This window comes from Cylas formicarius, unplaced genomic scaffold (genome assembly GCF_029955315.1).
Source record: "Cylas formicarius isolate icCylForm1 unplaced genomic scaffold, icCylForm1.1 PGA_scaffold_6__28_contigs__length_40554024, whole genome shotgun sequence".
Classification (NCBI taxonomy): domain Eukaryota; kingdom Metazoa; phylum Arthropoda; class Insecta; order Coleoptera; family Brentidae; genus Cylas; species Cylas formicarius.
In genome coordinates this window covers 3,763,694-3,789,910 of record NW_026844347.1, presented here as the reverse complement: position 1 = coordinate 3,789,910, position 26,217 = coordinate 3,763,694, and the positions used below count along the sequence as shown (strand labels likewise).

At 38.7% G+C, this 26,217-nt stretch overlaps 1 protein-coding gene across 2 annotated transcripts in view; it reads left to right on the top strand.

Moving 5' to 3' along the window:
* The window catches only part of LOC132703038 (calcitonin gene-related peptide type 1 receptor), a 95,740-nt gene that overhangs the window by 52,085 nt on the left and 17,438 nt on the right, over positions 1–26,217 (top strand). For both annotated transcript variants that reach the window (XR_009619011.1, XM_060672062.1), the window contains exons 8-10: positions 9,818–10,003; positions 18,105–18,228; positions 20,729–20,770. Coding sequence is in view for 1 of the 2 variants with exons in the window: in XM_060672062.1 (XP_060528045.1) it covers positions 9,818–10,003; positions 18,105–18,228; positions 20,729–20,770 (352 nt within the window). In the remaining variant the exon portion in view is untranslated. The remainder of the gene's footprint in view (positions 1–9,817; positions 10,004–18,104; positions 18,229–20,728; positions 20,771–26,217) is intronic.

The following is a 26,217-nucleotide window of genomic DNA, read 5'->3' as shown; positions in this document are numbered from 1 at the left end:
GACAGGATTGGCAGAGCATTGAAAAGACACGACATCAAAACAATCTTTAAGCCTACAAAGAAGATCCAGCAGACCATCAGGTCAGCGAAGGACAAGAGGGGCTCACTTTCAGCTGCGGGAGTCTACCGCATTCCGTGTTCATGCGGAAAGGTCTACATCGGAACTACCAAGAGATCAATGGGAACGAGACTTAAGGAGCATAAAGCAAGCTGCAGGCTAGGACATACAGAGAAGTCTGCAGTGGCTGAACACGCACTGGGCAGCGGGGAACACAGGATACACTTTGAGAGCTGTAAGTTACTAGCATCGGTCAACGGCTATCACAACAGACTAGTCAGGGAAGCCATTGAGATTCAAAAACACCCTCACAATTTCAACCGAAAGGAGGAGACCCTTAGACTCAACCAAATCTGGAACCCGATCCTTAGGAACGCCCGAGCAGTACCGATCGATATCCCGAGACCAACCGAAGTGGAACAAGCCCCGCCCTCCACCAATCGGCATAAATACAACCTGCGCAGGAGAAATCGTCAGTCTACGTCCAACATCGGAGATGGAAGGACCTCTGAAGAAGCTCGCCACTCGTGCTAGCGAAACGTTAGGAAGTAATTCCAATCGACGACCCCCTTTAAACCCGAATGAAGATAATAGCTTATCAACGGGCCGCGAAAGCCTTAACCAATTTATCATATCGGAATCGATTGAAGTCGTGACAAAATATATGGGTGAAACATTTGACTCGCATGGATTAAACCTTCCCCGGTGGAGCTTCTTTGTAGCAACGACCAAAGACCGCAAATGCACAAATTATTTATTGAAATTTAATGTAGTGTAAGCGGATGCCGACGTATAATTTTTTGAATGTCAAGGGTAGTTACAGCATGACGGGTAGTAGCGTGTTCCTTAATAACATGCGTATATTATGCAGAGATTATGTAGAATTTCAATAATCACCATTGTGACCTTAGAATTTTCGAAGCACGAAACAATAAAAGAACGTATTACAAATCTCACTTTTTAAGTGGGAAATTAAAGTTTAAATCAGGATTGCTTCAGTCCTTCATTTACATATTTAAAATAAAGATGCCAGTCTACATGAAAAGTTTGTGTGCTTTTTAAACTATGCCTTTAAAACGCGGCTTTGTGAAATACACGGTAATAAATTTTTATGAAAATTAGGGAATATACAGGAAAGCTTACGGGATTCTTTTATATTTATTTCGTCGAAAAAATTGAAATACCAATTTTTTTTGTATGTGTTACATGTAATGAAAATTGTTGCTATTAAAGCTAATTTCCTTATTTTCAGTAAAATGGCCGGTATGTTACTTAGTTTTTGAATTTCCTTGAAAATCTTATGGTATTTTAAAAATTTACAAAATTGTAACATTATCTTGAAGACAATCCTTTTAACCATTTGATGAGAATCGCTAGTTTGAAAATGGACATTAAGGATTGATTTTTCGTCTATCACACTTACAATGTGTCCAAAATTTGCGACTAATTAAATTAGTTTTAAAGTGCCACTTTGGGTCTGATCACAATTATATATTTTAAAGTAGGGAGTAAAAAAAAAATTGATAATATGCTAGATACCTGATTTGAAAAAGTAGATAATGGTCGGTGGAACAAAGTATATTAAAGAAAAACTCACTTAAATTAATATTTTATTTATGCAAGTGAATTAAGATACGTTGAATTTTAACAACACTCTTAGACAAGGTGTTTAGATTAAATATGGTGAAATAAGTAGCGTGGATAAGTGTTAAATTATCCTAGATAAGCAAAAGTTAACTTTTATTGAGCTTAGTAGAACAAATTTGGTTTGGCTGCACAGTCAACATCGCCTTTGCAAACCAATCAAACCCATTTGGCTAAATTTCAAAATACAACTAAAACCTAATTTTTCATTATACCAACAATAGAAACCAAATTTGTGGTTTAAACTGATATATTCTGTTAGCGTGGCATTTATACACTTAAAAAATCATTCAGGAGCTATCACGTTTGCGACAACAGTTTTACTTTAGCCTGATTAAACGGACGTGATCGACAGAGCCCAAACGGGATAGAAAATAAAATATACAGATTTAAATAAACAGTGCGTGGCCTGCCTTCGTCGCCATAGGCGACCCATCTTTATCTAAATTTCTGTGTTTATATTCGAAATTTTATTTACTTAGGCACGCAGTTTATTACTTTCAAATATTTATCGGGTGTATAATCGAAAGGGAGTATCGTATATCAACAAGTTTGCACAAGACACTACGTAAAAATATTTTAAGCACATAAATAAATGTTTAATAATTTTGACTTGTTTCCTGATTTTCTTACAGTTCGATAATGCAATAAGAATTTGCGGCTATTTAGACATTGCGACAGCAACAGAAACGTCGCTTTTCTTTAGAAATTTTATTAATTCTCCTGAGGATTAGCTTGGATCAGACGAGACCCGTCGTACTTGCTTTTCTCCCCACCGGGTTTTTTATTTGTTCTGGGTTTATTATTCTTAATGTTTGTGCAGAATTCCCTATCCTGTACGTATTATCGCTCCTAACTAACTTGAGTTAATTATGTTCGAGCTGGCCTATTTTGTGTCCACCTGGCTTCCGAGATATATCAATGTTTCTGCTTCCGATTTATCGTATGATTATTTCTTCCGTGTAGTGTTCTGCAGCATCTTGGTCGGACTCGCACACCCTAATTTTAATTATCTAGGACAGACGTCCTGACTTGCCAACCTATCTGTTAGAACTTTATGGATTCCAGAATTTTATGCACTTGTTTCAATATACAGGCTAGTTCTCTAAAAACTGTAGAAGCCTGAGCCAAAATATTAAGATTTAACCCAAATCACTTAGATAAAATGTGGTTTGTCACTGATTTTCAGAATGTATTGTTTAAAAGTAAAAAAAAAACGTTTTTGCCCAATACTTTAATAGTATATTTTATTCCGCCTACTGTAAAATAATTATACACAGTTCAAACGTTCGCGAGTGATCGGCATTAATTTTTGGGTACATTTTTGCAGACCAGGACTTAGTGAAATGATCGTCAAAAATGACTAACCAAAACTAACAGACCGTGGTTAAAATCTACTAAAAACATCCGATCGCTCACAAACTCGGCGCTAAAGTGGCTCACGATCATGGCAACGAGGCGTTTTAAAGTGATGCTGTAACACCCACACTTGATCGGTGCATAATTGGGTATTTTGAAGTAGTAAGTAAATTATTTGGCGTATCCTTGCCAGTCTACATGAAAAGTTTGTGTGCTTTTTAAACTATGCCTTTAAAACGCGGCTTTGTGAAATACACGGTAATAAATTTTTATGAAAATTAGGGAATATACAGGAAAGCTTACGGGATTCTTTTATATTTATTTCGTCGAAAAAATTGAAATACCAATTTTTTTTGTATGTGTTACATGTAATGAAAATTGTTGCTATTAAAGCTAATTTCCTTATTTTCAGTAAAATGGCCGGTATGTTACTTAGTTTTTGAATTTCCTTGAAAATCTTATGGTATTTTAAAAATTTACAAAATTGTAACATTATCTTGAAGACAATCCTTTTAACCATTTGATGAGAATCGCTAGTTTGAAAATGGACATTAAGGATTGATTTTTCGTCTATCACACTTACAATGTGTCCAAAATTTGCGACTAATTAAATTAGTTTTAAAGTGCCACTTTGGGTCTGATCACAATTATATATTTTAAAGTAGGGAGTAAAAAAAAAATTGATAATATGCTAGATACCTGATTTGAAAAAGTAGATAATGGTCGGTGGAACAAAGTATATTAAAGAAAAACTCACTTAAATTAATATTTTATTTATGCAAGTGAATTAAGATACGTTGAATTTTAACAACACTCTTAGACAAGGTGTTTAGATTAAATATGGTGAAATAAGTAGCGTGGATAAGTGTTAAATTATCCTAGATAAGCAAAAGTTAACTTTTATTGAGCTTAGTAGAACAAATTTGGTTTGGCTGCACAGTCAACATCGCCTTTGCAAACCAATCAAACCCATTTGGCTAAATTTCAAAATACAACTAAAACCTAATTTTTCATTATACCAACAATAGAAACCAAATTTGTGGTTTAAACTGATATATTCTGTTAGCGTGGCATTTATACACTTAAAAAATCATTCAGGAGCTATCACGTTTGCGACAACAGTTTTACTTTAGCCTGATTAAACGGACGTGATCGACAGAGCCCAAACGGGATAGAAAATAAAATATACAGATTTAAATAAACAGTGCGTGGCCTGCCTTCGTCGCCATAGGCGACCCATCTTTATCTAAATTTCTGTGTTTATATTCGAAATTTTATTTACTTAGGCACGCAGTTTATTACTTTCAAATATTTATCGGGTGTATAATCGAAAGGGAGTATCGTATATCAACAAGTTTGCACAAGACACTACGTAAAAATATTTTAAGCACATAAATAAATGTTTAATAATTTTGACTTGTTTCCTGATTTTCTTACAGTTCGATAATGCAATAAGAATTTGCGGCTATTTAGACATTGCGACAGCAACAGAAACGTCGCTTTTCTTTAGAAATTTTATTAATTCTCCTGAGGATTAGCTTGGATCAGACGAGACCCGTCGTACTTGCTTTTCTCCCCACCGGGTTTTTTATTTGTTCTGGGTTTATTATTCTTAATGTTTGTGCAGAATTCCCTATCCTGTACGTATTATCGCTCCTAACTAACTTGAGTTAATTATGTTCGAGCTGGCCTATTTTGTGTCCACCTGGCTTCCGAGATATATCAATGTTTCTGCTTCCGATTTATCGTATGATTATTTCTTCCGTGTAGTGTTCTGCAGCATCTTGGTCGGACTCGCACACCCTAATTTTAATTATCTAGGACAGACGTCCTGACTTGCCAACCTATCTGTTAGAACTTTATGGATTCCAGAATTTTATGCACTTGTTTCAATATACAGGCTAGTTCTCTAAAAACTGTAGAAGCCTGAGCCAAAATATTAAGATTTAACCCAAATCACTTAGATAAAATGTGGTTTGTCACTGATTTTCAGAATGTATTGTTTAAAAGTAAAAAAAAAACGTTTTTGCCCAATACTTTAATAGTATATTTTATTCCGCCTACTGTAAAATAATTATACACAGTTCAAACGTTCGCGAGTGATCGGCATTAATTTTTGGGTACATTTTTGCAGACCAGGACTTAGTGAAATGATCGTCAAAAATGACTAACCAAAACTAACAGACCGTGGTTAAAATCTACTAAAAACATCCGATCGCTCACAAACTCGGCGCTAAAGTGGCTCACGATCATGGCAACGAGGCGTTTTAAAGTGATGCTGTAACACCCACACTTGATCGGTGCATAATTGGGTATTTTGAAGTAGTAAGTAAATTATTTGGCGTATCCTTGTCGTACTTTGAAGGACGTGTAGGTATCGCCATCTAATCCTACTAAATTGCTTGACTGCTGACTCTCTTCAAATTCTACGCCACTGAGTGAATTGCATTTTATTACAATTTTTTGATTTGTCAATAATTTACATGTAAATAAATAACATACTTTGATGTCAGTGGGTATAGGTACTTATTATATCGGATTTTTTGCAACGGAAAATTGCATCTATTACGCACATGAAGCAAAACATTATTTATTGCAATGTCTTCTCTCTTTTGTTACAATCCAATGAAAAGGAAATTTTATTAACAGAAAAATATCAAAAAATACATTTAATGTCAGTAATTTTGGGTTAAATCTTAAAATTTTGAGATCAAAATACTACCGTTAAAATATCTGCTAACATTAATGAATCACTGGGTATTTAAAATTTGTTCACACTGATGCCGGAATCATATTTGAGTTAGGGTCACCAATAGTGTAAAGTTTTGCAACTTGTTGATGAAGACATTCAGTCCTTGAGAAATCTGATCTTCCGGATTAAGGCTTTTGGTGCGTCCACTAACGTCAAACGAGAGTTCTATTAATTTTAGCGAATCTGGTCGAGTAGCGGACCAAGTCTGCTCATTTATGGCAAAAACAAATCGCTATTTGTGAAGCATCGAATCTGCTGGCTAAGATCTGATTATCTTTTAGGTTTAGGCAGTCTTAAAAGACCTGCATATTTTTCTCCATGACTTTAGTAGCTTACGTCAGTGAGTATACAGAAAGTGCTTTTTGACGGATAAAAGGAAAGTGGATTGCAACAAGTATCAGCTCGTCTTTTGTATGTTTTTCACTAATAACAGAAATACGAGCATACTAACCCGACAGAATTAAGACATTGGTCGACAAGTTTTAAAACTGCAAAATTCGTTCGGGTTACAAAGTCATTAACTGTTTACAAACTTACGGTTCATATACTTGCCTATTTATATCTGCGCGCTGGCGCTTCGCTTTTATAGGAGTAGAACAATCCAGCCTTCCCAAGCAGCAGCGTCTATCACTCGGATTCGTGCGTACACCCTAGTTCTTGGAGCCGGATCGGGCGCAGCCCATTCGGTTCGCTCGTCTGATTCTGGCCCAAGTAGACTGAAAGACTATTTCATTTCTCTTCAAAAACAATTTGTTTTCGAGATGCATATCATTTTCCAACTTTGACTGGTATAGTTCGTCCCTCACTAAGTGGTGTCCACCACGTAGTGAGGGAGTGCAACGTCCAAAAAGCTGCCTCCACGGGGTCGGCATTTAGGCAATTTCATTCCCGTGTAATTCCCGAAGGTATAAAAACTCAAAAGCTGTAACCTATTGCCCTTTTCTCGGATTGGAATTTGGTAAAAACCACGGACAATTGTTGGAGAAAAAACTCGTTTTCTATGAAACTATTTTGCGACGTCTTCGTGCCGCACACGATAGCGGTTAGATTTAATGGATGCCTTTAAACTGCGGGAACAAGCACACTACTGTCTGTTGGTTTTTTGAACCATGTGAACAGAGGTCGTCCTTATTGACATTTATAAACCTAATTCTGGCATATCGTTAAACTCGATTCGTGCAGCTTATGGCCAGTCTGGCTGCAAGACTATCGGAGAACCTTAGTGTCGCTATAATTCAGGACTCTTCCAGGGTCACCTGGGTTTCGTTCAGAAGGGTAAGAAGTAGACAACTCTACTTCCAGCGTCCCCATTCTTCGAAACACGCACGCATTGCATAAGAAAAGTCGACACCCAAGATGCCACTAGAAGGTTTTAATCTATAATGAAAAAGCAACTTGGCAGTTAGAGAGCCACTGTCGTCATCACTATTGCGCCCTTGTCGAAATCTTCCTGTTCGTATTTTTACTTATATGAGAGTCTTCTTTAGATACCGTGTGGGTGCTTCTTCTTTCATATATGACTACAAGTCGCATTTTAAAGTTCTTGTATGACCTAGTTCATCTACTTGAGTTTCTCTAAATTTGTGGTCAACTTTTGTTTTTGTTATTTGGCCGTTATTACAGCTTGTCGAAAACTCCGAGGCGAAGAAACTAACCAAAACTACAGTTCTGGTTCGGTGCATCAAAATTTTAGTGTTTTGGTCCTTATATAGGCAGTTGGTTGTTGTTGTTGTTGTGTTCGGCTGAGAACGTCGCCGCGGAGGGTAAAAGTGTACAACAGAACCTAAGGCAGTCGATTCCTTACGATCCCAATTTTGGCCAAAAAATCATCTTTAGCGAAGAGGTGCATTTTTAAATGCACAAAATTTCCGTAAATAGGATGGCAACTACCTACGCGAGGTTTACCAGGTGATAATGCATTCTAAAAAACGTGTATGGAGTTTGTCGGCCCTTTTCTGAAAAAGCTGTTGCTAAGGAAGTCACCCTTAAGGGCGTGCGCTCAAGAACGATGATAAAATTGAACCATATGGACCTAGACGACATGTGGTTCCACCAGGACTGAGCTAAATGTCTCACAGGTGATTTGGTTAACTCATGGAGCGGAAGCAGACCTTTGAACTTTGTTTTATTTCACACTTAAAATGGCCCATATAAGCCTTTTAAATAAAAAATAATTTTCTTAATGCCACCCAGTTTGTTATATTTCACGTGTGCCTACCCCTTTAGCATGGATATCGTTTTACGATTTACATTCAAATTCCCGCCATACCTATATTAAATTTATCAAAATTCATTCAGGTGATTCATTAGTGATGGTGATATTGTATTTTTTAAGAAGGAGTTCGAGAAAAATCTCGTCAATCGGCCGAAATAAATTTTTATGTTCTGATCTTTGTCTTGATTGCGATTTCGTGTGAAATGTTATCATACAAGTGTAGGAATATTTTTCAAAGAAACTTCCACATGCTACTGTAATGCTTTTCACAAAACTTCTGGAATCCTCCTGCGTCGTGTTTGCTTAGTCGAAATGCTGACGTTTCGCCAATCATCCTGTTGGCTTCTTCAGAGCTTGACTGAAACTGGATCGATCGATAGTTTTGTAAAAAGTACATTAGTGCTGTTTTGGAAAAATTAACCCAACTAGTAATGTTCGTAGAAAACTTGAACTGAGGTGGCTTGTACTTGATGAAAATCGATTTAACAAAATAAATAAGAACTAAAAGTTTCATTATTCAATTATACATATTCACAGACATGTTGTCGAAACCATAGTGATGTGAATATATATAATTTCGTGAAAATCTGAACTTTTAGTTCTTATTAGATAATAATAAAAAATAAACATTGATAAACTTCTTCATTTACTCGTTTATTATGCTCAAATCAAATACCTAAATCAAACTTGTTTTTATGAAAATTGCGTTTATCAAATTTATAGTAATAATATAAAATTTAAGCCCAAAATATTAATGATTTTAATAACTATCAAAATACTTAGCTCATTTTTAGAGAAATTTGTTCAAAATACCTTACACCTTACAGCCTCTACATGTTTGTCTTGTGTTTTTTCAAAATTTAACCAAAGACACTTCACTTACAGTAACTTGTTATTTTTATAAAAAAAATAAGTGCATCCATCCTACGCGTTAAAAGGAAGACCGTGAAATATAATATGAAATATTAAACATAAAGAAAAACAAACTGGAAAGTTTTCCTGTAAAACAAGGGTTACAATCTGATGAATCAATATCATGCACATACGAGTAGGAACTAGGTATTATTTGGTCCATTCAACCAAGATACAATCGGAGTTTGCAGGAATATGTCGTTCCAGAGAGACATGTAAGCTCACTTTGCTTCAGTTCATTCCAATTATCGCTTCGTAAACAATACACCTCGCGGCATTTTGACATTGTTTAATATATAATTTCAGTTAGTTGAAATATTGTCATCGAATATTTGTGAGATTATCGGATACCTAATTCACAAATGTAATGAGTATTTGTTTTTAAAATAAGCCAAAGCTAGGTTTAGTTAAGGATAGTAAAATTAATTCTTATGTCAGGAGAGTTCTATATATTTATTATTATATATTATATTTATATTATATTATATATTTTATATATTTATTATTATTTGAGTATTATGGAAATTATACTTTTTTCTATAAAATTTCGTAAAGAAACTTTTGCCAATCACAATTACATGCTTTTTACAAAACTTCTGGATTCCTCCTGCGTCGGTTTTTGCTGAGTAGATAGATCCAGTTTCAGTCAAGCTCTGAAGAAGGCAACAGGATGATTGGCGAAACGTCAGCAATTTCGAGTAAGCAAAAACCGACGCAGGAGGAATCCAGAAGTTTTATGAAAAGCACTGTAGGAATATTGGTCCAACAATTCCCTACGCTCGATTTTATTAATAGAAATTTTTTTACCAATTTCCCGCGTCTATTATGAACTTTATTATGTATGCAAGTGCTAGTTTTTTATGTATTTTATTTTCTAGGTGTTGGATTAAAGAGTCCCGATTTGATATAATCCAACAAGTTCCAGTGGCTGGCACCATTGGTCTAAATTTGCTCTTCCTTATAAATATTGTAAGGGTGGTTATTATTAAGTCGAGGCGGGGTCCGGTGAACGACGGACAAAGTGCAGCTGGAGGCGCATCTAGATCGACACTGCAAGCATTGAGGTACACTACACACTTACGTTTTAGTAGTTCAAAATGCACAAATTCTATATTAATCTATTTTTTGACAGCCCAGATAATAGCGAGCCCAATTTAGATCATGTAATCAGTTTGTTTAACAAATTCATTAAATGAACCTCTATCTATTTAGTAATTCTGCAACATTTTCACCGCGTATCGTTCATATTAATAAAGCTAGCGTGTTGCAGCTTTCGTGACCTAATATTTTTTTTACTTCTTTTTCATGAAATTAATGGTGGCATAAACGAAAATTTCATAACTCTCTTCATTTTTAGGCCCCATATAGCTACTAAACACATAGAGGTCCTGTCTATGCTGAGAGTACAGGAACTCATGAAGCAACTATGTAACATTTTTTTAGCCAATGGCAACTCTAATGACAAATTCTAATGTTGGACCCATAAAACCTTGCGGCTTTCAACAAACAACATGACCGCTGACAGTATTTTTGCAAAATATATCGAAATCATATTACATTTTCATGCAAAAAAGGAGTTAAGGTGTGGAAAAGCCGTGCAGAATTGCAGCATCCCCCATTACTATAATTCAGTAATTAATTTGGCGTTTTTGTTCTTTAAGCCCTGTATTGGTATTGGTATTGGTATTAAAGGGGGGCGCCCTCGCGGGCGTCCAAGCACTTAGGTCACCGTTGGGCCCGTTGTGCCCCCAGGCCGCTCTAGAGGGCGTCCAGAATACCGCCCCTCCTATAGAAGGTCAGCAACTCCATTAGCCCAATACCGTGCACTGAGTCCGGATCGATCAGGGCCGTTCCTAAGACTCCCAATCTTGCCCATGTCAAGGCAGGGCACTCGGTGAGCAGATGATACGGGGTCTCTTCCCCTTCCATGCACCACCTACACTCCGGGTCGTCTCCAATGCCTAGCAAGCAAAGATGCCTCCTAAGCCTGCAATGTCCTGTGTAGGCCCCTGTTAGTGCTCTACACTCCCTTCTGATCAGTCTAAGCAGCTCCCTGGTCCGAGGAAGGGCGGGCCCATCCATCATAAGCCTCGCCTGCCTCATTCCCGGAGCAACTCTCCAGCCCCCCGCGGACCGGTCTCTCGCCCAGGCTTCGAGAGCTCCCCGCCTCACACACGGGGCGTTCCCCAAGCGGGGCTCTGGCCCTATATGCCTATGCGAGGAGCCCTCTCTGGCTAAGGCGTCCGCTGCCTCATTGCCCCGGATACCGGTGTGACCCGGGACCCAGACCAACGTGACCTCTCTCTCCTCAGCCACCCTCCTCAGTACCCCTTTGCACTCCTTTATCAACAAGGAGCGCGTACGCACTGACCTCAGCGCCATGAGTGCAGCCCTACTATCCGAGCAGAAGAAGACTCTCCCCTAGAGCCGAAGCACCTCTCTGGCCGCCATCAATAAAACGAAAATTTCCGCCTGAAACACAGTGCAGTACTGACCCAGAGGGACCGACAAGCTCGATCCCGTTGTCTCGCAGTACGCTCCAGCTCCGGCCAGATCTACCATTCTGGACCCGTCCGTGTACCAGACAAGTGCATCCCAGGAGCCCACTCTGCCCTCTCTCCAATCTTCCCTTGATGGAAAGAGAAAGGTCAATTTGTCAAAGAAGGTCATCTCGGGGATCATGACGTCACTCGGCATGCCCATGACCCCGCGATCCCCGCGACAGCCCTCTAAAATGTCGTACGGACCCCGATTGAAGGTTCCCTCCCTCCAGAGCCCGCAGCTCGCCAGCCTCACAGGTGTCCTGGCCGTCTCCATCTGCACCCGATCTGCCAGAGAGGGCAACCCCACCAGAGCCTCTAGGGCCCTCGTGGGCGCCGTTCTCATGGCGCCCGTTATGCAGAGGCAAGCCAATCTCTGCAGTTTGTCAAGAACTAGCCTTGCTCCCGCTCTTTTGGTTCCCGGCCACCATGCCACTGCCTCATGCGTGAGCATAGGCACCACCATGGTACCGTAGATCCACTACATGATCTTCGGCCCCAGGCCCCAAGTGCCCCCTACCGCTCTCCGGCACGCCCACAGAGCTCCAAAGGCCGACCTGGTCCTTGATCTTATATGTTCCTGGAAGGTCAACTTAGAGTCCAACCATACGCCCAAGTACTTGACGCTTCCGCATGCAGAAAGAGGCACCCCATCCATCGAAATGTTGTTCTAGTGAAGATGACCATCTCCACCTTGCCAGGATTGACGGCCAACTTGCTATCCAGGCACCATTGTGAGAATCTTGCTAATGCCCCGTTCAGGAGCCCCTGCATCCTCCTCACGTCCGTCCCCTGTGTCATTATCACAAGGTCGTCTGCATATGCCTGAGCATAGACCCCGTGTTCTTCCCTCAGAATATGCAATATCTCGTTCACCTCTAGACACCACAGGAACGGGGACAAGACCCCGCCCTGTGGACAACCCCGTGATGAACCGATGGAGACCTGTTCCCCACCCAGTCTTGCCTCGACCCTCCGGTCGGTTAGCATGGAGCGGATCCACCTTATAATGGCCGTCCCCACTCCAGTACTCTCCACCGCCCTGCAGATCGAGTACAGGGCCGTGTTATTGAAAGCCCCTTCGATGTCAGCGAACACGCACACCGACAGCCGTCCCGAGCCCATACCCTCCTAAAACCTGGAAGTCAGATGGTGAAGAGCTTAGCTCACAGACCCTCCACTTCGGTACGCATGCTGAGCTGGCTCTAAAGGGGCCTCCAGCTCCACCCAGTCCCTCAGATACCGGTCCACCAGTCTCTCCAGAGTCTTCATAATGAAACGGGCCGGTACGACTTCGGGTCCGTGTAGTCACTCTTCCCTCCTTGGGAATGAACACTACCCTGCTGTGTCTCCACAGCTCGGGCACGTACCCCCTCGCAATGGAGGCCCTGAACAGGTCCATCAGCGGGCTGTTCAGGAGACCTCCGTCCCTTTGCAGCAGAGCTGGAAAAACTGTTGTAGTGTGTCCGCTGGTCCCGCTGTGTAGCCACCGCCGGACCACTCCCAGTCTTCCCGCAGGGTCACTTCTGAGTACCCTAAGGAGCCTAGCCGCGTCCGGGGTATTCATTACTCCGTCGCAGTAGCCCCTCCAGGCCCTCCTCTGTGATGCCCGTAGTTCTTTTTTGTACTGTCTGCGGACCTCCCTATAGAGATCCCAGTCCGCACCTTGGCTGCTGCTCCTCCCTGTATTGAACAGGGAAGAGCTCCACCAAGGAGTGCTCCCCGCCCTATGACCCTCTGTCTCAGGGCAGCTATTCTCGAACGCCCGCATCATAGCGGAGCTGACTTGGTCGGCGGCCTCGTCAATCTCCTCCATTGTCCGGTGTTTACTTGGTAAGCCCCCTAGGCGCCAAGCGAGCTCCTCTCTATAGAGTTCCCAGTTTGTTGCCCGGGGGTTCCTAAATCTAACGGGTTCCGGAACACCCATCTCCAACCCAAAGGTGATGTATCTATGGTCCGACATAGAGTCCTCCCCACAGACACACCACCCAGTTATTTCCGGGAGCAGAGCCCTGGTACAAAGTGTTAAGTCTATGACCGAGCTCCGACCCGTCGTGAAAAACGTGGATTCTACCCCTCTGTTGGCCACCTGCAGCCCTGCCGAGGCCATGAACTCCACGAGGTCTCCCCCCCTTCTATTCGTTGCCGCGCTGCCCCACAAAACGTGGTGAGCATTGCTGTCGCAGCCAATCAAAAGAGGAAGATTCGCCTCCTCACAGTAGGAGACCAAGTCACTGATCTCCTGCGGAGGACAGCTGCGGTCGCCTGGAAAGTGCGCAGAGGCGACTACTACCTCCCTCACGCCGTCCCGAGTGGGGGATCTGACCAGAATTGGAACCATGTCCCTGGACGCCTTGTCCTTTAGGAAAAAGGCCTACAGCCCCATGGTTAGTATACAGGCCCTGGGACCGCCCTCTAAGGAGTCGACACAATGCAGCATCGATCCTCCCAGAGATAAGCCCTTAACCCTTGATTTTACAATCCAGGGCTCTTGGATCAGTACAATGGATGTACCGCCCTCCGAAATTTTCCTGCATAAGTGGGCCGTTGCAGCCCTGCTGTGTTACAGGTTAATCTGTAATATCTCCGTGAAGATGTTATTACGGGGATACCACCTGCGGGTCACGATGCTAGCCTCAGCCCTAATCCGAGCCCGAGGTAGCACCTCCCTCCGCTTCCGCTTCCTGACTGGTGGACCCTGATGGGATTCCCCGGTCAACTTCCATCCGAGATACCTCCTCGGTTCTCGCTTCCTCGGAGGGCCCTCCGGAGGTCTCCTCCACAGAAGCCGTGGGCGCCGCCTCTCTGACAGGCCCCCCAACCTCCATGGACGAGCCCTCTTCGTGTGAGCCCCCCGCAGCTACCTCATCCCCCTGCGGCCTCGGCGCCGCCAGGTTCACTTTTACCTGAGTCGCCAGGCAGAAGAGAAGTGAGCCCTTAGCCGTGATGGCGCTTGCCGATTTCTCGTCCACGCCGACCACCAACCTTGTGCCCCTTGCATCCTCCGTCCTCTGCCCGACCCTCCAGGCACGGCAATCTAGGCCATTCTGAGCTGCCTTGCAGCGGACTAGTGCCTCGTTCCAGATACCCGCCCCCAGGCCCGGAATCCAGATCGCCGCCCTTCTCAGTTTCAATCCTTCCGGATCGACCTCCACCAGGTTTGCGAGCCCCCAGGGCCTGACGTTGATCAGCTCCCTGCGAACCCACTCCCTGGTTTCTTCATCCATCATCTCGATCAGGATGTGGCTCCTCCACAGCCTAACCGAGCGTATCCGGGGATGGGTGCATTGCCCCCCCTGCATGACATACATGCTTATGCGGAGGTTAAGAGACCCTACGAACCGCAGTAGGTCTTCGGAAAACAGGTCAGTTTCCTGTCCTCTGAGGCCCACCACCAGTTCAGGCCCCCCCGCCGCCGCTTGTGCATAGGACCGAGCCCCCCCTCTCAGAGCCTCCCCGGGCCGGCCCGCCTTTCGCGGGCCCAGCTTTCGCCGGGCCGCGTGTCGGCCGTCGACCCCCGGCAGGTGCCCCAACCTGGGTGGTCTCTCCCATTTTTCTATTCCGCTTCCCGCCTGCCGTTTCCGGTGTGCCCCCTATGGAGCCCTCCGTTGACGACGTGGCGGGATTCCTGGGCGCCGGAAGAGAGCCCGTCTGCGGTTCCGAAACCGTCACCGCGAGTCTCTTCTTCTTCGCCCTCCTTTTTTCCGCCCCACTCCTATGTCTGGGGCGGCGTGTCATCGAGGTAGTGTTCCCGGTTTGTACCGAGCCCTCCATCCCGCTGGCGACCTGGGGATCCTGTTCAAATCACCCTTGGAGGGGGCATTCCTGAGGACGCCTCTGCTTGCTGGAGCCCCCCTGGGGCCCCTCCTCCTTCTCCTTTACACATTTCATTTCTGGTTTCATAAAGGTCCCACGAGTAGCTAGGGAAACAAACGGTCCACCTCTGCAGAGTCTCGCATGCAGAGGTAAGGCTTACTTCCCCGAGGTGCGCCCGCTGCCTCGGGGTTGGGATCGGTAGAGACTGATCTTCTATCCAGCCATGCATCCCCTAGGCCCAAGCCCCCACCGTAGGATTTAGGATTTTTATTGAGGTTTACTCCTCTTGGTCCAAGTGGTGAAGCGCAGACCCCCCGCGTCGCGTGCCCACTCGTCGAGCCGGCACCCGACGCCTGGTTTATCGACCGACTACAAGCCAGTTGGCACCGTTATACCCTGTGCAGGCCACGACACGACAGCTGGGCAGGGTGAGCTGGTCCACGACTGGTTATTTGTCAGCCCTATTGGATTTTTACCTCCTCATGCCTCCTTATTCCCAGCCACCCAGGCCCGTGAGAGCCTGGGCTCCCCTATCCGCCACCCGGGGGACGCGCCTCATGGATTGCTCAACCACAGAGGCTTTAAGCCCTGTAGATACGATGCATTTTCTACATGTATTTATTCATATAAGCTTTTTTCCGAATTTTTTTTGCTTATAAATCCACGCAAAGCGTTAGTTTTCATAAACTCATAGATTTAACCGCTATTGAAATAACTTTGAGACACTAAATATCGCACAAGAAACATGTAAGTGGAAAAAAATGTTCAACAAGCACCTCCTATAGACAGTAGTTGACGATGGATATTTCCTAGGCTTGTTCAAGTAAAAATTCCACTTGCAGCATAATTGTTTTCTTATATTTCCTGTAATTCTTGTACGTTAAACCGGAACAATCTTCGTAGCTATTTAAGTATACCTAAAAATTTTGTTTAGTAAATTCACATGTAAATTTGTGTAAGTCTATTTTCCAGTTTGTTAAATGTCAAATATATAGGCATCACTGTTACTCTAAGATCCTATTATCCTATATTTGCCACATTTGCTGTAATTTCGTAAAAGAAGAAAGTATTGGAAGCACAAGTTTGTGAGTACGGTACGGAGATATTGACACCAAAAGTGAAAACAACAATAGCACATGGCACTAACTCTTCTGTGACAATATTAATTATCTCGGCGTTACCAATTATGTCCGGATTTCAGACAGTTGGGGGTGACGCATGCCCAAAAGATCCATGCGTTCTCTACGAAAATATCACAGCCACCTGCGGCGCATCAATTTTTACCGTAGTAGGGCCACCATATTATCTTATGTTGTTCACCCGTTATAGTTTAGTTATGGTGAAACTTATCGACAAAATGGTAACTCATCTGAAAAGGTTTTTTTTCACGTAGGGTCCAGTTTAACTTTATCCTATAAAATAAATTATATAAACTAAACGCGTTTTTTTAGTAAAACACTGTATGTCTTTTAATATTTTCGTTAGGCTTTTTATTAGCTTTTCAAAAATATGTAACACATAAGAGTCTGAAATACAAAACATGGAAATTTCAGATTGTTTTTTACATAAATTAAGCAACTTATTTCAAAAATTAACTGCCAGTCAAAATGAACTTGTTTGTGTGTGATAATGGGTTAACACGAGCGAGAGCAAAAAAAAGCGGAGACGGAAATTAAAATATACACACAAAAAAAGTCAAATATGCTTAAATATATTAAATATTTTTGAAAAGCTCATAACAAGCCTATTAAAATTATTAGAAGATATTGTACATCAAAATTTGAGAGTTTCTGAACTGATTGCGCCACTGGAACCTACGTAAAAAATCCTATCCAGGTCAGTTTTCATCTTTTCGGTTAGTTAAAAAGCCTGAGTGAAGAGGGATGAGTTAAAAAAAGAGTCACGAAAGCCCCAACACGTTAGCTTTATTAGAAATGGAGATAAAACCATCAAAAATTGGATTGCACTGTACAAGTTGTTTATAAATATTCTGTTTACTAAAATGTGTTTTATATCTGTTTCACTCTACGTCTTTATAAAAAAAATGATGATGGTCCTCGAATGACGAAACGTCCAAATGAAAATCCGTCTTATGGAGGAAAGACAACGTAATAAATTTAAGAGTGTTTATTCTCTGACAGTTTCTCATTTACAGGACACCACTGTTTTGTGCTTCGTAATACAATTCTATCGTTTATAACGTTTACACCCGGAAACACGGTTCGTAAAAACAAAGAGCTTCGGAAATTCTAAACCTCCTAAAAAATATTTAGAATTAGTGGACAACGTTCGAAAACTATTTTGACATATAAAAAAAGATGATGAATCTGACGTACTATTATCTCCAGGGCGACCAATGAGATTGCTAGTAATTCTATAGCCTCCTTTTATAGAAGACCTAAAGATTAGATTTGGTATAACATACCAAAAAAACAATAAAAACAAAAAATCTAATCAGTGTTAAAATGTCTACACCCATGACCGTTTTAAAACTACCCCATTAAATCGCAATGTGGATTTTTTTGTTGGTTCACATACTTTTACAATAAAAAGTGTCTAGCAAGTTGGCCACAAAGAAGTTAATTTGTTGCAGCAGATTCGGATATGGCCCAACTTGTATTCAATAAGGCATTATTTCGCTTTGGTCGCAAGTTTCGAATCAAACTTAGTAACTAAGATTTTATATGGAATTCCACCTTCTCCGATTCATAATTATTATGTTAGGTAATATCTATGGTTTTGAGAGTCAAATGTCAGACGCAAAACCTTAATTACACTGTAGCGAGCTTTGCATGTTTGGTATTTACAGGGCTACTCTTCTTCTCGTACCACTTCTCGGACTTAACTTTCTGCTCACGCCCTTTCGCCCTCAAGGAGAACACGGTTGGGTATACTTCTACGATCTCGTGTCGGCGATTACCACATCGTTCCAGGTAAGAATCGAACACAATCTTAACTGGGTGATTAACTAAACAACAGAATACATTTTTAATTTTTTTCTATAATGTTACGTGAGCGGTTAGTGGTATTTTAGGTAGTTTTTAATGAATGAATAAAATTGCTGCATTTTTCTAATTGTAAATGAGATTAATTGGTAATAAGTGACTTTCAAACTTATCAGACGATAACGAACAAGAAATTAGAATTACCACTAATGGTTTATACATGCATTAAGGGGCGTAAGGGTCGCAAAAGAAAGAAAAAAGTCCCTAAGAATTTTTTAATATCATGCGGAAGTTAACTTTACCACCATATTTTATTTATTGCATAAGTGTAACTTTCTGTCGTAAATTATTTAAAAAAAATCCTGGCATTAACTTTATACAAAATTTCATAACTCCATTAACATATGTATTTGTATACAATGAAAAATAGTTAATAGTATTATGAGAAAATATTTTATGACAAATTTGCCTCAAATAAGTGACAGCTGATCCCTCAGTTTTTTTACAAAAAAAATCAACACAAGTTAAGTTAAATTAAAATTATTATTATTATTAGTATTATTTTATGTTGTTGTTTAATTCATTAATAATCATATTATGTTTCTGAAAAAAAGCTTTTGCATCCAATTTGATTAGCTAATATGAACAATTTATATTTATTTCATATTGAAAAACTCTAGCAAAAACTAATGTTTCATAACTGAGTTGTCTTTCAGCTCAGCAACCTCTCTTTTAATCAGCAAAAAACAGGACAAAGCTTCAACATTTAAGCCTGACACGATATCATATCTTTCTTCAATATGCATCTATCTGCAAAACGGTTGTGGCTAAAACATTTGGTCACTTTCTGTATTTGAGTATGTGTGTGTGCGTGTGCGAGTGTGCCTGGATAATAATTAACAGTTGCCCAATATTATCACTCTGCAACTCTTAAAAACGCTTTTTTTTAATTCCTTAAAAAGCTATAATAATTGTACTGTTTTGAAATGAATATATATTCAATTATCAGAATAGCATCGTTGAGAGAAATCGCCGAAACCGCAAAAAGCATCGAAAATTTTAAATGTTGTAGAGCGCGACTAGATAACTTAAGGATAGTTATGCCATAATTTAATGTGAAAAATAGAATTAATTAAGTTTGGAACGCAATAACTAGTTACCAAAGGCTTAACTCATCTCTGTAATTTCACATCCTCGTCAAGTGTCAAATGATAATCACCGATAACACGAACTTTATGAAATATTCTCGTTTAACAGCTGCTTCCCATAGAATATTATCCTAATCTGGGGATGATAAATTATTACACTAATTAAAAATTTGTTTAATTTCGTTAGCAACAAATTGCACGAGGCTTGCCTTACTTCGACATAAATCAGTTTAATGTTGCATCGAGATATAAAAAAATTGAGCAAAATATAACATTTTATTAGAGGCGTCTCACAAAGTTTGAACGATTTTATGAGAGGTTCAAGAAAAGAAACACAGAGGAAAGTTAACAGGTGCGGTTTCATAGCCAGACGGCAAATAGTTCGATTTGTTATAAAAGTTTGTTTGGATTACACCTCCAAAGAAATGTCCGTCGAAATGTCCGATTGGGGTTTAGCCCAGGCAATACATTTTTTACAGAAAATGTGTCGATAGATCTACGCGAGGTGACCCATGGCTAAACAAAGATAAATCTTGGTTTGTGCTTACTAAAAATCGTTTTGTTTTTATAAATTTTATCTTGATAAAACATGGCAGGTTTTTCAATAACAAGGGGCATCACCTTATGTTATTGTCAAAAAAGTAATAATGATAAATAACAAAATTTTATTTCCATATTAAACATCGTTTGGTATCCTGAATAATGAATGAGCTTTTTATTTGATAACATAGCGATTACTAAACATTAATAACAACCCGTAGACTAAAAATGCCTCAAAACATTCAATTTTTTTAGTTTTATGTTCATTATTAATATTTCATTTTAGGATAAAGATATTGACATACGAATTTAATCAGGTTATTGAGTCCTTGTTTCACTATCTAATAAATCCTGATTTTTCAGATAATGTCAGAAAGCGTCAACTGCTGGCAAAATAAGCAATCTCAATTGCTTGACTCATAGTATGATAGTAAGACTAGGAAAAGAACTTTTTAATGACGTAATAGCGTAACGAAAACAATTAACACCAACATCAAACATCCATTTTCCGTCAAATTTAAATTAACATAATTTGAGGGGAAACGAAATGAAAAATTAATTCGTAATCTGTCAGATAAGTGTCACGTTCTAATTCCTATAAAAATGAGATCTGACATTAATTAACATTGAAAAGCTGGCAGTCATTAGATTTCACGTTTCTCGAGATGTTGATGCAATGCTATATTATAACTTAAATTGCGCGTTTTTAAAAATTGGTTTTAAATACGATAAAGTGTAGTCTGAATAATATATAAATTATTTTAGGTACATATTAAATATCTTAGTTTCCTTGTTTCCAGGGTCTTTGTGTCGCCATCCTCTTTTGTTTCTGCAATGGAGAGGTAAGTAAAATTGACAACTTTAAAAAAAACTTTCTATTGAAAAATGAAATATAACTATTTCATTAAAATAATATATTATGCTACAAGATGTATAAACGTCACTTTAGTCACGATTTTTTCGAAGACAGTATAAGTGAGACAAGTGATGTTCCGTCAGAATTAACATACGTCACATACTAAAGGACCGAAAATATCCTAAATGGTACGCGACCATGCGTTACCAAATTGGCGTCTTACAATGACACTTTTAGCACATTTCATTTGCGCATAATGTTTAGTATTTTATATTAGAGAGTAGAAAAATGATTTTTTCAATTGTTTATAAATTTTTAAAATGCTTAAAATAAAGAGTCTTAAGACTAAAATGGTTATTTGGGTGTTAAGTGCGAGTGACACCAGCAAATAGCTATTTTCTACATCTGACTAAAGGAATCTTTTTTAAAAACTTATAATGACATATGCTACACTTGGTTTTAACATACTAAAAAGAATTCATTTTGCAGACAATTTTAATACGAAGCCGAATGAAAAGTATACCCTATACAATGGAAAATGGAAGAAAAATCTAGCTTCTAGTCTCTTGATCTTCTGCCTTTTACCTTGGATAGGTTACGAAAGTTTTTAGCAGGCGCTACACTTTAAAAGTAGTTGCTTATGGATTGGGTTTGTTTTACTCGATTTTGGGTCTTTTTTGTTGGGTTTGGGGTTTGTTTTTACCATTATCTTATCAGAAAGATAGGATTTAATTTTTGTTTAAAAATTCAAATTATTCAAAAAATCGGTAGGCGACAAATTATAGGTAGACCGTATAACCGAACATAAATTAACCGGAAATATTATTAGGTAAATCGCATACTAAACCGGCACCAGAGCCATATAGCCTTTCAGCAGTTCAGCACTTCAAACTTCCACAGGCTACTGTAATACTTTTTACAAAACTTCTGGATTCCTCCTGCGTCGGTTTTTGCTGAATCGAAATTGCTGACGTTTCGCCAATCATCCTGTTGGCTTCTTCACTGACTGACTTGACTGAAAGTGGATCGATCGACTCAGCAAAAACCGACGCAAGAGGAATCCAGAAGTTTTGTAAAAAGTTCATTAGTGCTGTTTTGGAAAAATTAACCCAACAAGTAATGTTCGCAGGAAACTTGACCTGAGGTGGCTTTTACTTAATGAAAATCGATTTAACAAAATAAATAATAACTAAAAGTTCAGATTTTCACGAAATTATATATATTCACAGACATGTTGCCGAAACCATAGTGATGTGAATATATATGATTTCGTGAAAATCTGAACTTTTAGTTTTAATTTATTTCGCAAAAAACGTAGAGTATGGAACACTTTGATAAACTTCTTCAGTTACTCGTTTATTAAGCTCAAATCAAATACCAAAATCAAACTTGTTTCTATGAAAATTGCATTTATCAAAGTTATAGCAGAATATAGTATTATTCACACATATGTGTTATTAAATGACTAATACGTAATTTAAGCCCAAAATATTAATGATTTTAATAACTATCAAAATACTTAGCTCATTTTTAGAGAAATTTATTCAAAATACCTTACACCTTACAGCCTCTACATGTTCGTTTTTTGCTTTTTCAAAATTTAACCAAATACACTTCACTTACGCACTAGGCGTTAAAAGGAAGACCGTGAAATATAATATGAAATATTAAACATAAAAAAAAATAAACTGGGAAGGTTACAATCTGATGAATCAATATCATGCATATAGGAACTGGGTATTATTTGGTCCATTCAACCAAGATACAATCGGAGTTTGCAGGAATATGTCGTTCCGGAGAGACACGTAAACTCACTTTGCTTCAGTTCGTTCCAATTATCGCTTCGTAAACAATACACCTCGCGGCATTTTGACATTGTTTAATATATAATTTCAGTTAGTTGAAATATTGTTATCGAATATTTGTGAGATTACCGGATACCTAATTCACAAATGTAATAAGTATTTGTTTTTAAAATTAGCCAAAGCTAGGTTTAGTTAAGGATAATAAAATTAATTCTTATGTCAGGAGAGTTTTATATATTTATTATTATATATTATATTTATATTATATTATATATTTTATATATTAATTATTATTTGAGTATTATGGAAATTATACTTTTTTCTATAAAATTTCGTAAAGAAACTTTTGACGAAATTATTTAAGTAAAAAGTGTACAACCACAATTACATTGCACAGTTTAGGTAACGAAAGAATAAAGTCCTTGAATCCACCCGATAAATGCGAAATTCCCTGTATAAATCTTACTGGTAATATAAAATACGGTATTGTATAGTTAGAATAGAATTCCTAAAACTATCTCACATGCAATGTATCAATTATATATCCTACATCAAATAGACATTTTATAAAATACCGATTTTTTCCAAAAAACGCCATATTTTTGGTCACGTCATTTTTTATAGCGTTCTATCTCTTAAAAATGTTATTTTATTAATATACATACCTATGACATGAATATGTTTATTCCATGATTTTAAATGAATTGATTTTTATGAAACTAAATGTGATTTGGAAACACTGGATAATATTAGATTTCTCTACAAACCAAAAGTTGGCGCAGAAGCCTGAGAACAGCGCTGTTATGTGCAGTTTAGTTGTATTGGTCGTCACGCTACTATGTTCGAGGTTGTTGTTGCAAAGAATACATTGTGTGGAACAATCCAAATAACTTTTTTTATATATGTGGTAGTTATCTACTAGTAAAGCAAAGGTACACTATAACTTTTTTTATGAAAAAATGTATGCTCAGAAACTGGCAAAAAGGTAGGAAGAAATGTTTAAGCTTTGGTGTTCCTATGGTATTGCGAGAGCCTAGGAATCACAGTGATGATTGTTACTTTGTCGAGAAAAACGCCTAGGTTTCATTTCATTAAGTTTTTTATTAAAGTAATTATAACTTTCTTTAAGGACGAAAACTACAAAAGTATTGTTCAAAATATGTTACAACACTTTCATAGTATATATTGTAATATGAGTTTAAAAGTGCATTTCCTGTTTTCACACTTGAATTATTTTTCTGAAAATCTTGGGGCAGTTAGTAAAGAACAGGGAAAGAGGTTTCACCAGGACATTAAGGAAGTGAAACGGCGATACCAAGGCAGATGGAGCATAACGATGATGGCGGACTACTGCTGGATGTTAACACAGGATATGTCCTTAAAAACACACAGGCGAATGTCCGGACAACGCGGCTTTCTGGCAAAAAAAAAGATTTTACTCAAAAAAGTTTTTTTTTCACTTCTTCTGACTGGGACTCCACATTTTTCCGTTTCTGTTCCGTTATTTTTTCTTTAATTATTGCAAATAGACCTTACGCGGTACAAATAAATGCAGAGAATTTTTAAAATCAGCCTACCAAAGGTAAGTAAAATCGGTTTTCAAAATAAAAACATCTGTCTGATACAAATAATTTGCGTAAATTTAACAAACGTTAATGAGTTTTATTCGGAATATATAAGTGCGGTTTCTCAATATCAATAATGCGAAATCAACAATGCAGCAAATTACTCGATATTGAGCAACGTCCTTCTCTTCTTTTTTGGTTGCTGTTGCAAAATCCCAAGTAAAACGTTGACAAGGCCAGAGAGATTTTGAACGTAGGTGCATTTCAATATTTCAATAGAGATCAAACAAGCTCGTTCTTTGAGAAACTCGACCGAAATATAATGAATGAAATGTTTCCATACATCTAAATTATACCCTGTGATTCCTAAAATTCCATCTTCAGACAATTTTTGCACTTTCAATTCTCTCTTTCGTACATTGTTTAACTTAGACTCATCGAGCATTCAATAAGGAGTTAGCCATAATCAGACCATTAGCAGTATATGTCGAGCAGTCAGGCCGCAAAATTTCTTTAAACATTCCGAGGGTACAGTTTTTAAATCATCTTTTGCGAATCACGTCATTAACATTAGGCCAAATTTTTTCACCTGAAGAAAATGTTTGGTGTTACGTACTTGCGACCAGGACAAGAAAGCTGGAATTATTGCAAAATATGGGGATCGAAAAGGCATTAAACAATTGTGATATTAAATGTTTACGATGAGTTTTTATTTGTCTTAATTTTAATAACATTAATGATTTATATTTTAGATATTTTTCATCCTGGGTCCCATCTTATCTTGCTCTGCTGTTTCTGTTTGTCTTTATCCGCTTTAATCGATTATTGTTTGTATGTTTATCATTAGATATCATGATACTAGTTTTGCTAGATCTTCTTTTTAGAATTAGTTTAATGAATATTTTTTATAATCTGATAGTCTGTATGATCTAACACATATCAGATACTGTGCATTTTTTAGTATTTTTTATCATATTGTGTTTTGTTTTCGGAGAAAATTATTTGATTTGTTGGATGTATCTATTAGTGGAAAAAAAGAGATCGGTGTTCAACCAGCATCATTAAACCAAACTAACCGAAACAAAAAAAGTTTCTCATGTGTTGCGCTAGATGTTTATTTTAATCAGTGCCAAGCTATATCACAATACACTGGAATAAAGCATTAAGATTCGCACACATGATTTTAAAATAAACATAAACAGTTGAGAAAAATCTGGAAAGTGGCAAAAACAATATGGATATAATTAGCCTCCAGCTATAAAAATAATACGGGATAGCTCACCACCACGGGATTGTTTTATATCTCCATAAGAGTTTATTTTATCGAAAAATTCTAAATACAAATATTGCTTGTATGAAAGTGCTACGTGTATTAAAAATTGTTACTATTATATAACTATTATACTTTTCTGAAAAAAATCCATATTAGATTCCCTAAAGTTTTCCTATAGTTAAACCCAACGGTTTCTTAGATATCTTGATTATTTTTAGAATTATGTTGCACACTGCAACAATCATCCTTTCGAAACTAATATTGATTTATAGCTTCCAAGGCGTCCAAAATTTACCAATAAATTACTAGCTGCAAAACGTCAAATACGACATCCTGATCGATTGACTATGCGTTTCTATGTTTATATATTATTTTGAATGATTTCCTTATTATTTCATATTTTCCATTAAAATTCGAAAGTGTTAAGGAACTCTGGAATTGACCATCCAGATCACCCGATTTGTAACCCTTTCTTTTCTAAAACGAGATCGAGTTTGCCAAACCGAACTTATAAACACATAATGAAATTGTTCTATAACCTACGCACTTATTTATCGACCCATTTACTAGTAGTTGATTGGAACTTATCCATCGCATCTAATAACTAACTAAATATCAATTTATCTTAAGAAAAACTGACGCTTATCCAACTAAACTTTCAGCCGAACAAGTGAGTCTCAGATTTGGATCAAGTGGGGTTGGGGATATGAAAATCGCAACTTGTCTTTTAGCTGAACGTGTCGGATTCAGATATTCGCGGATTTACAACTAGCCCTTCGCTCCTCGCAAT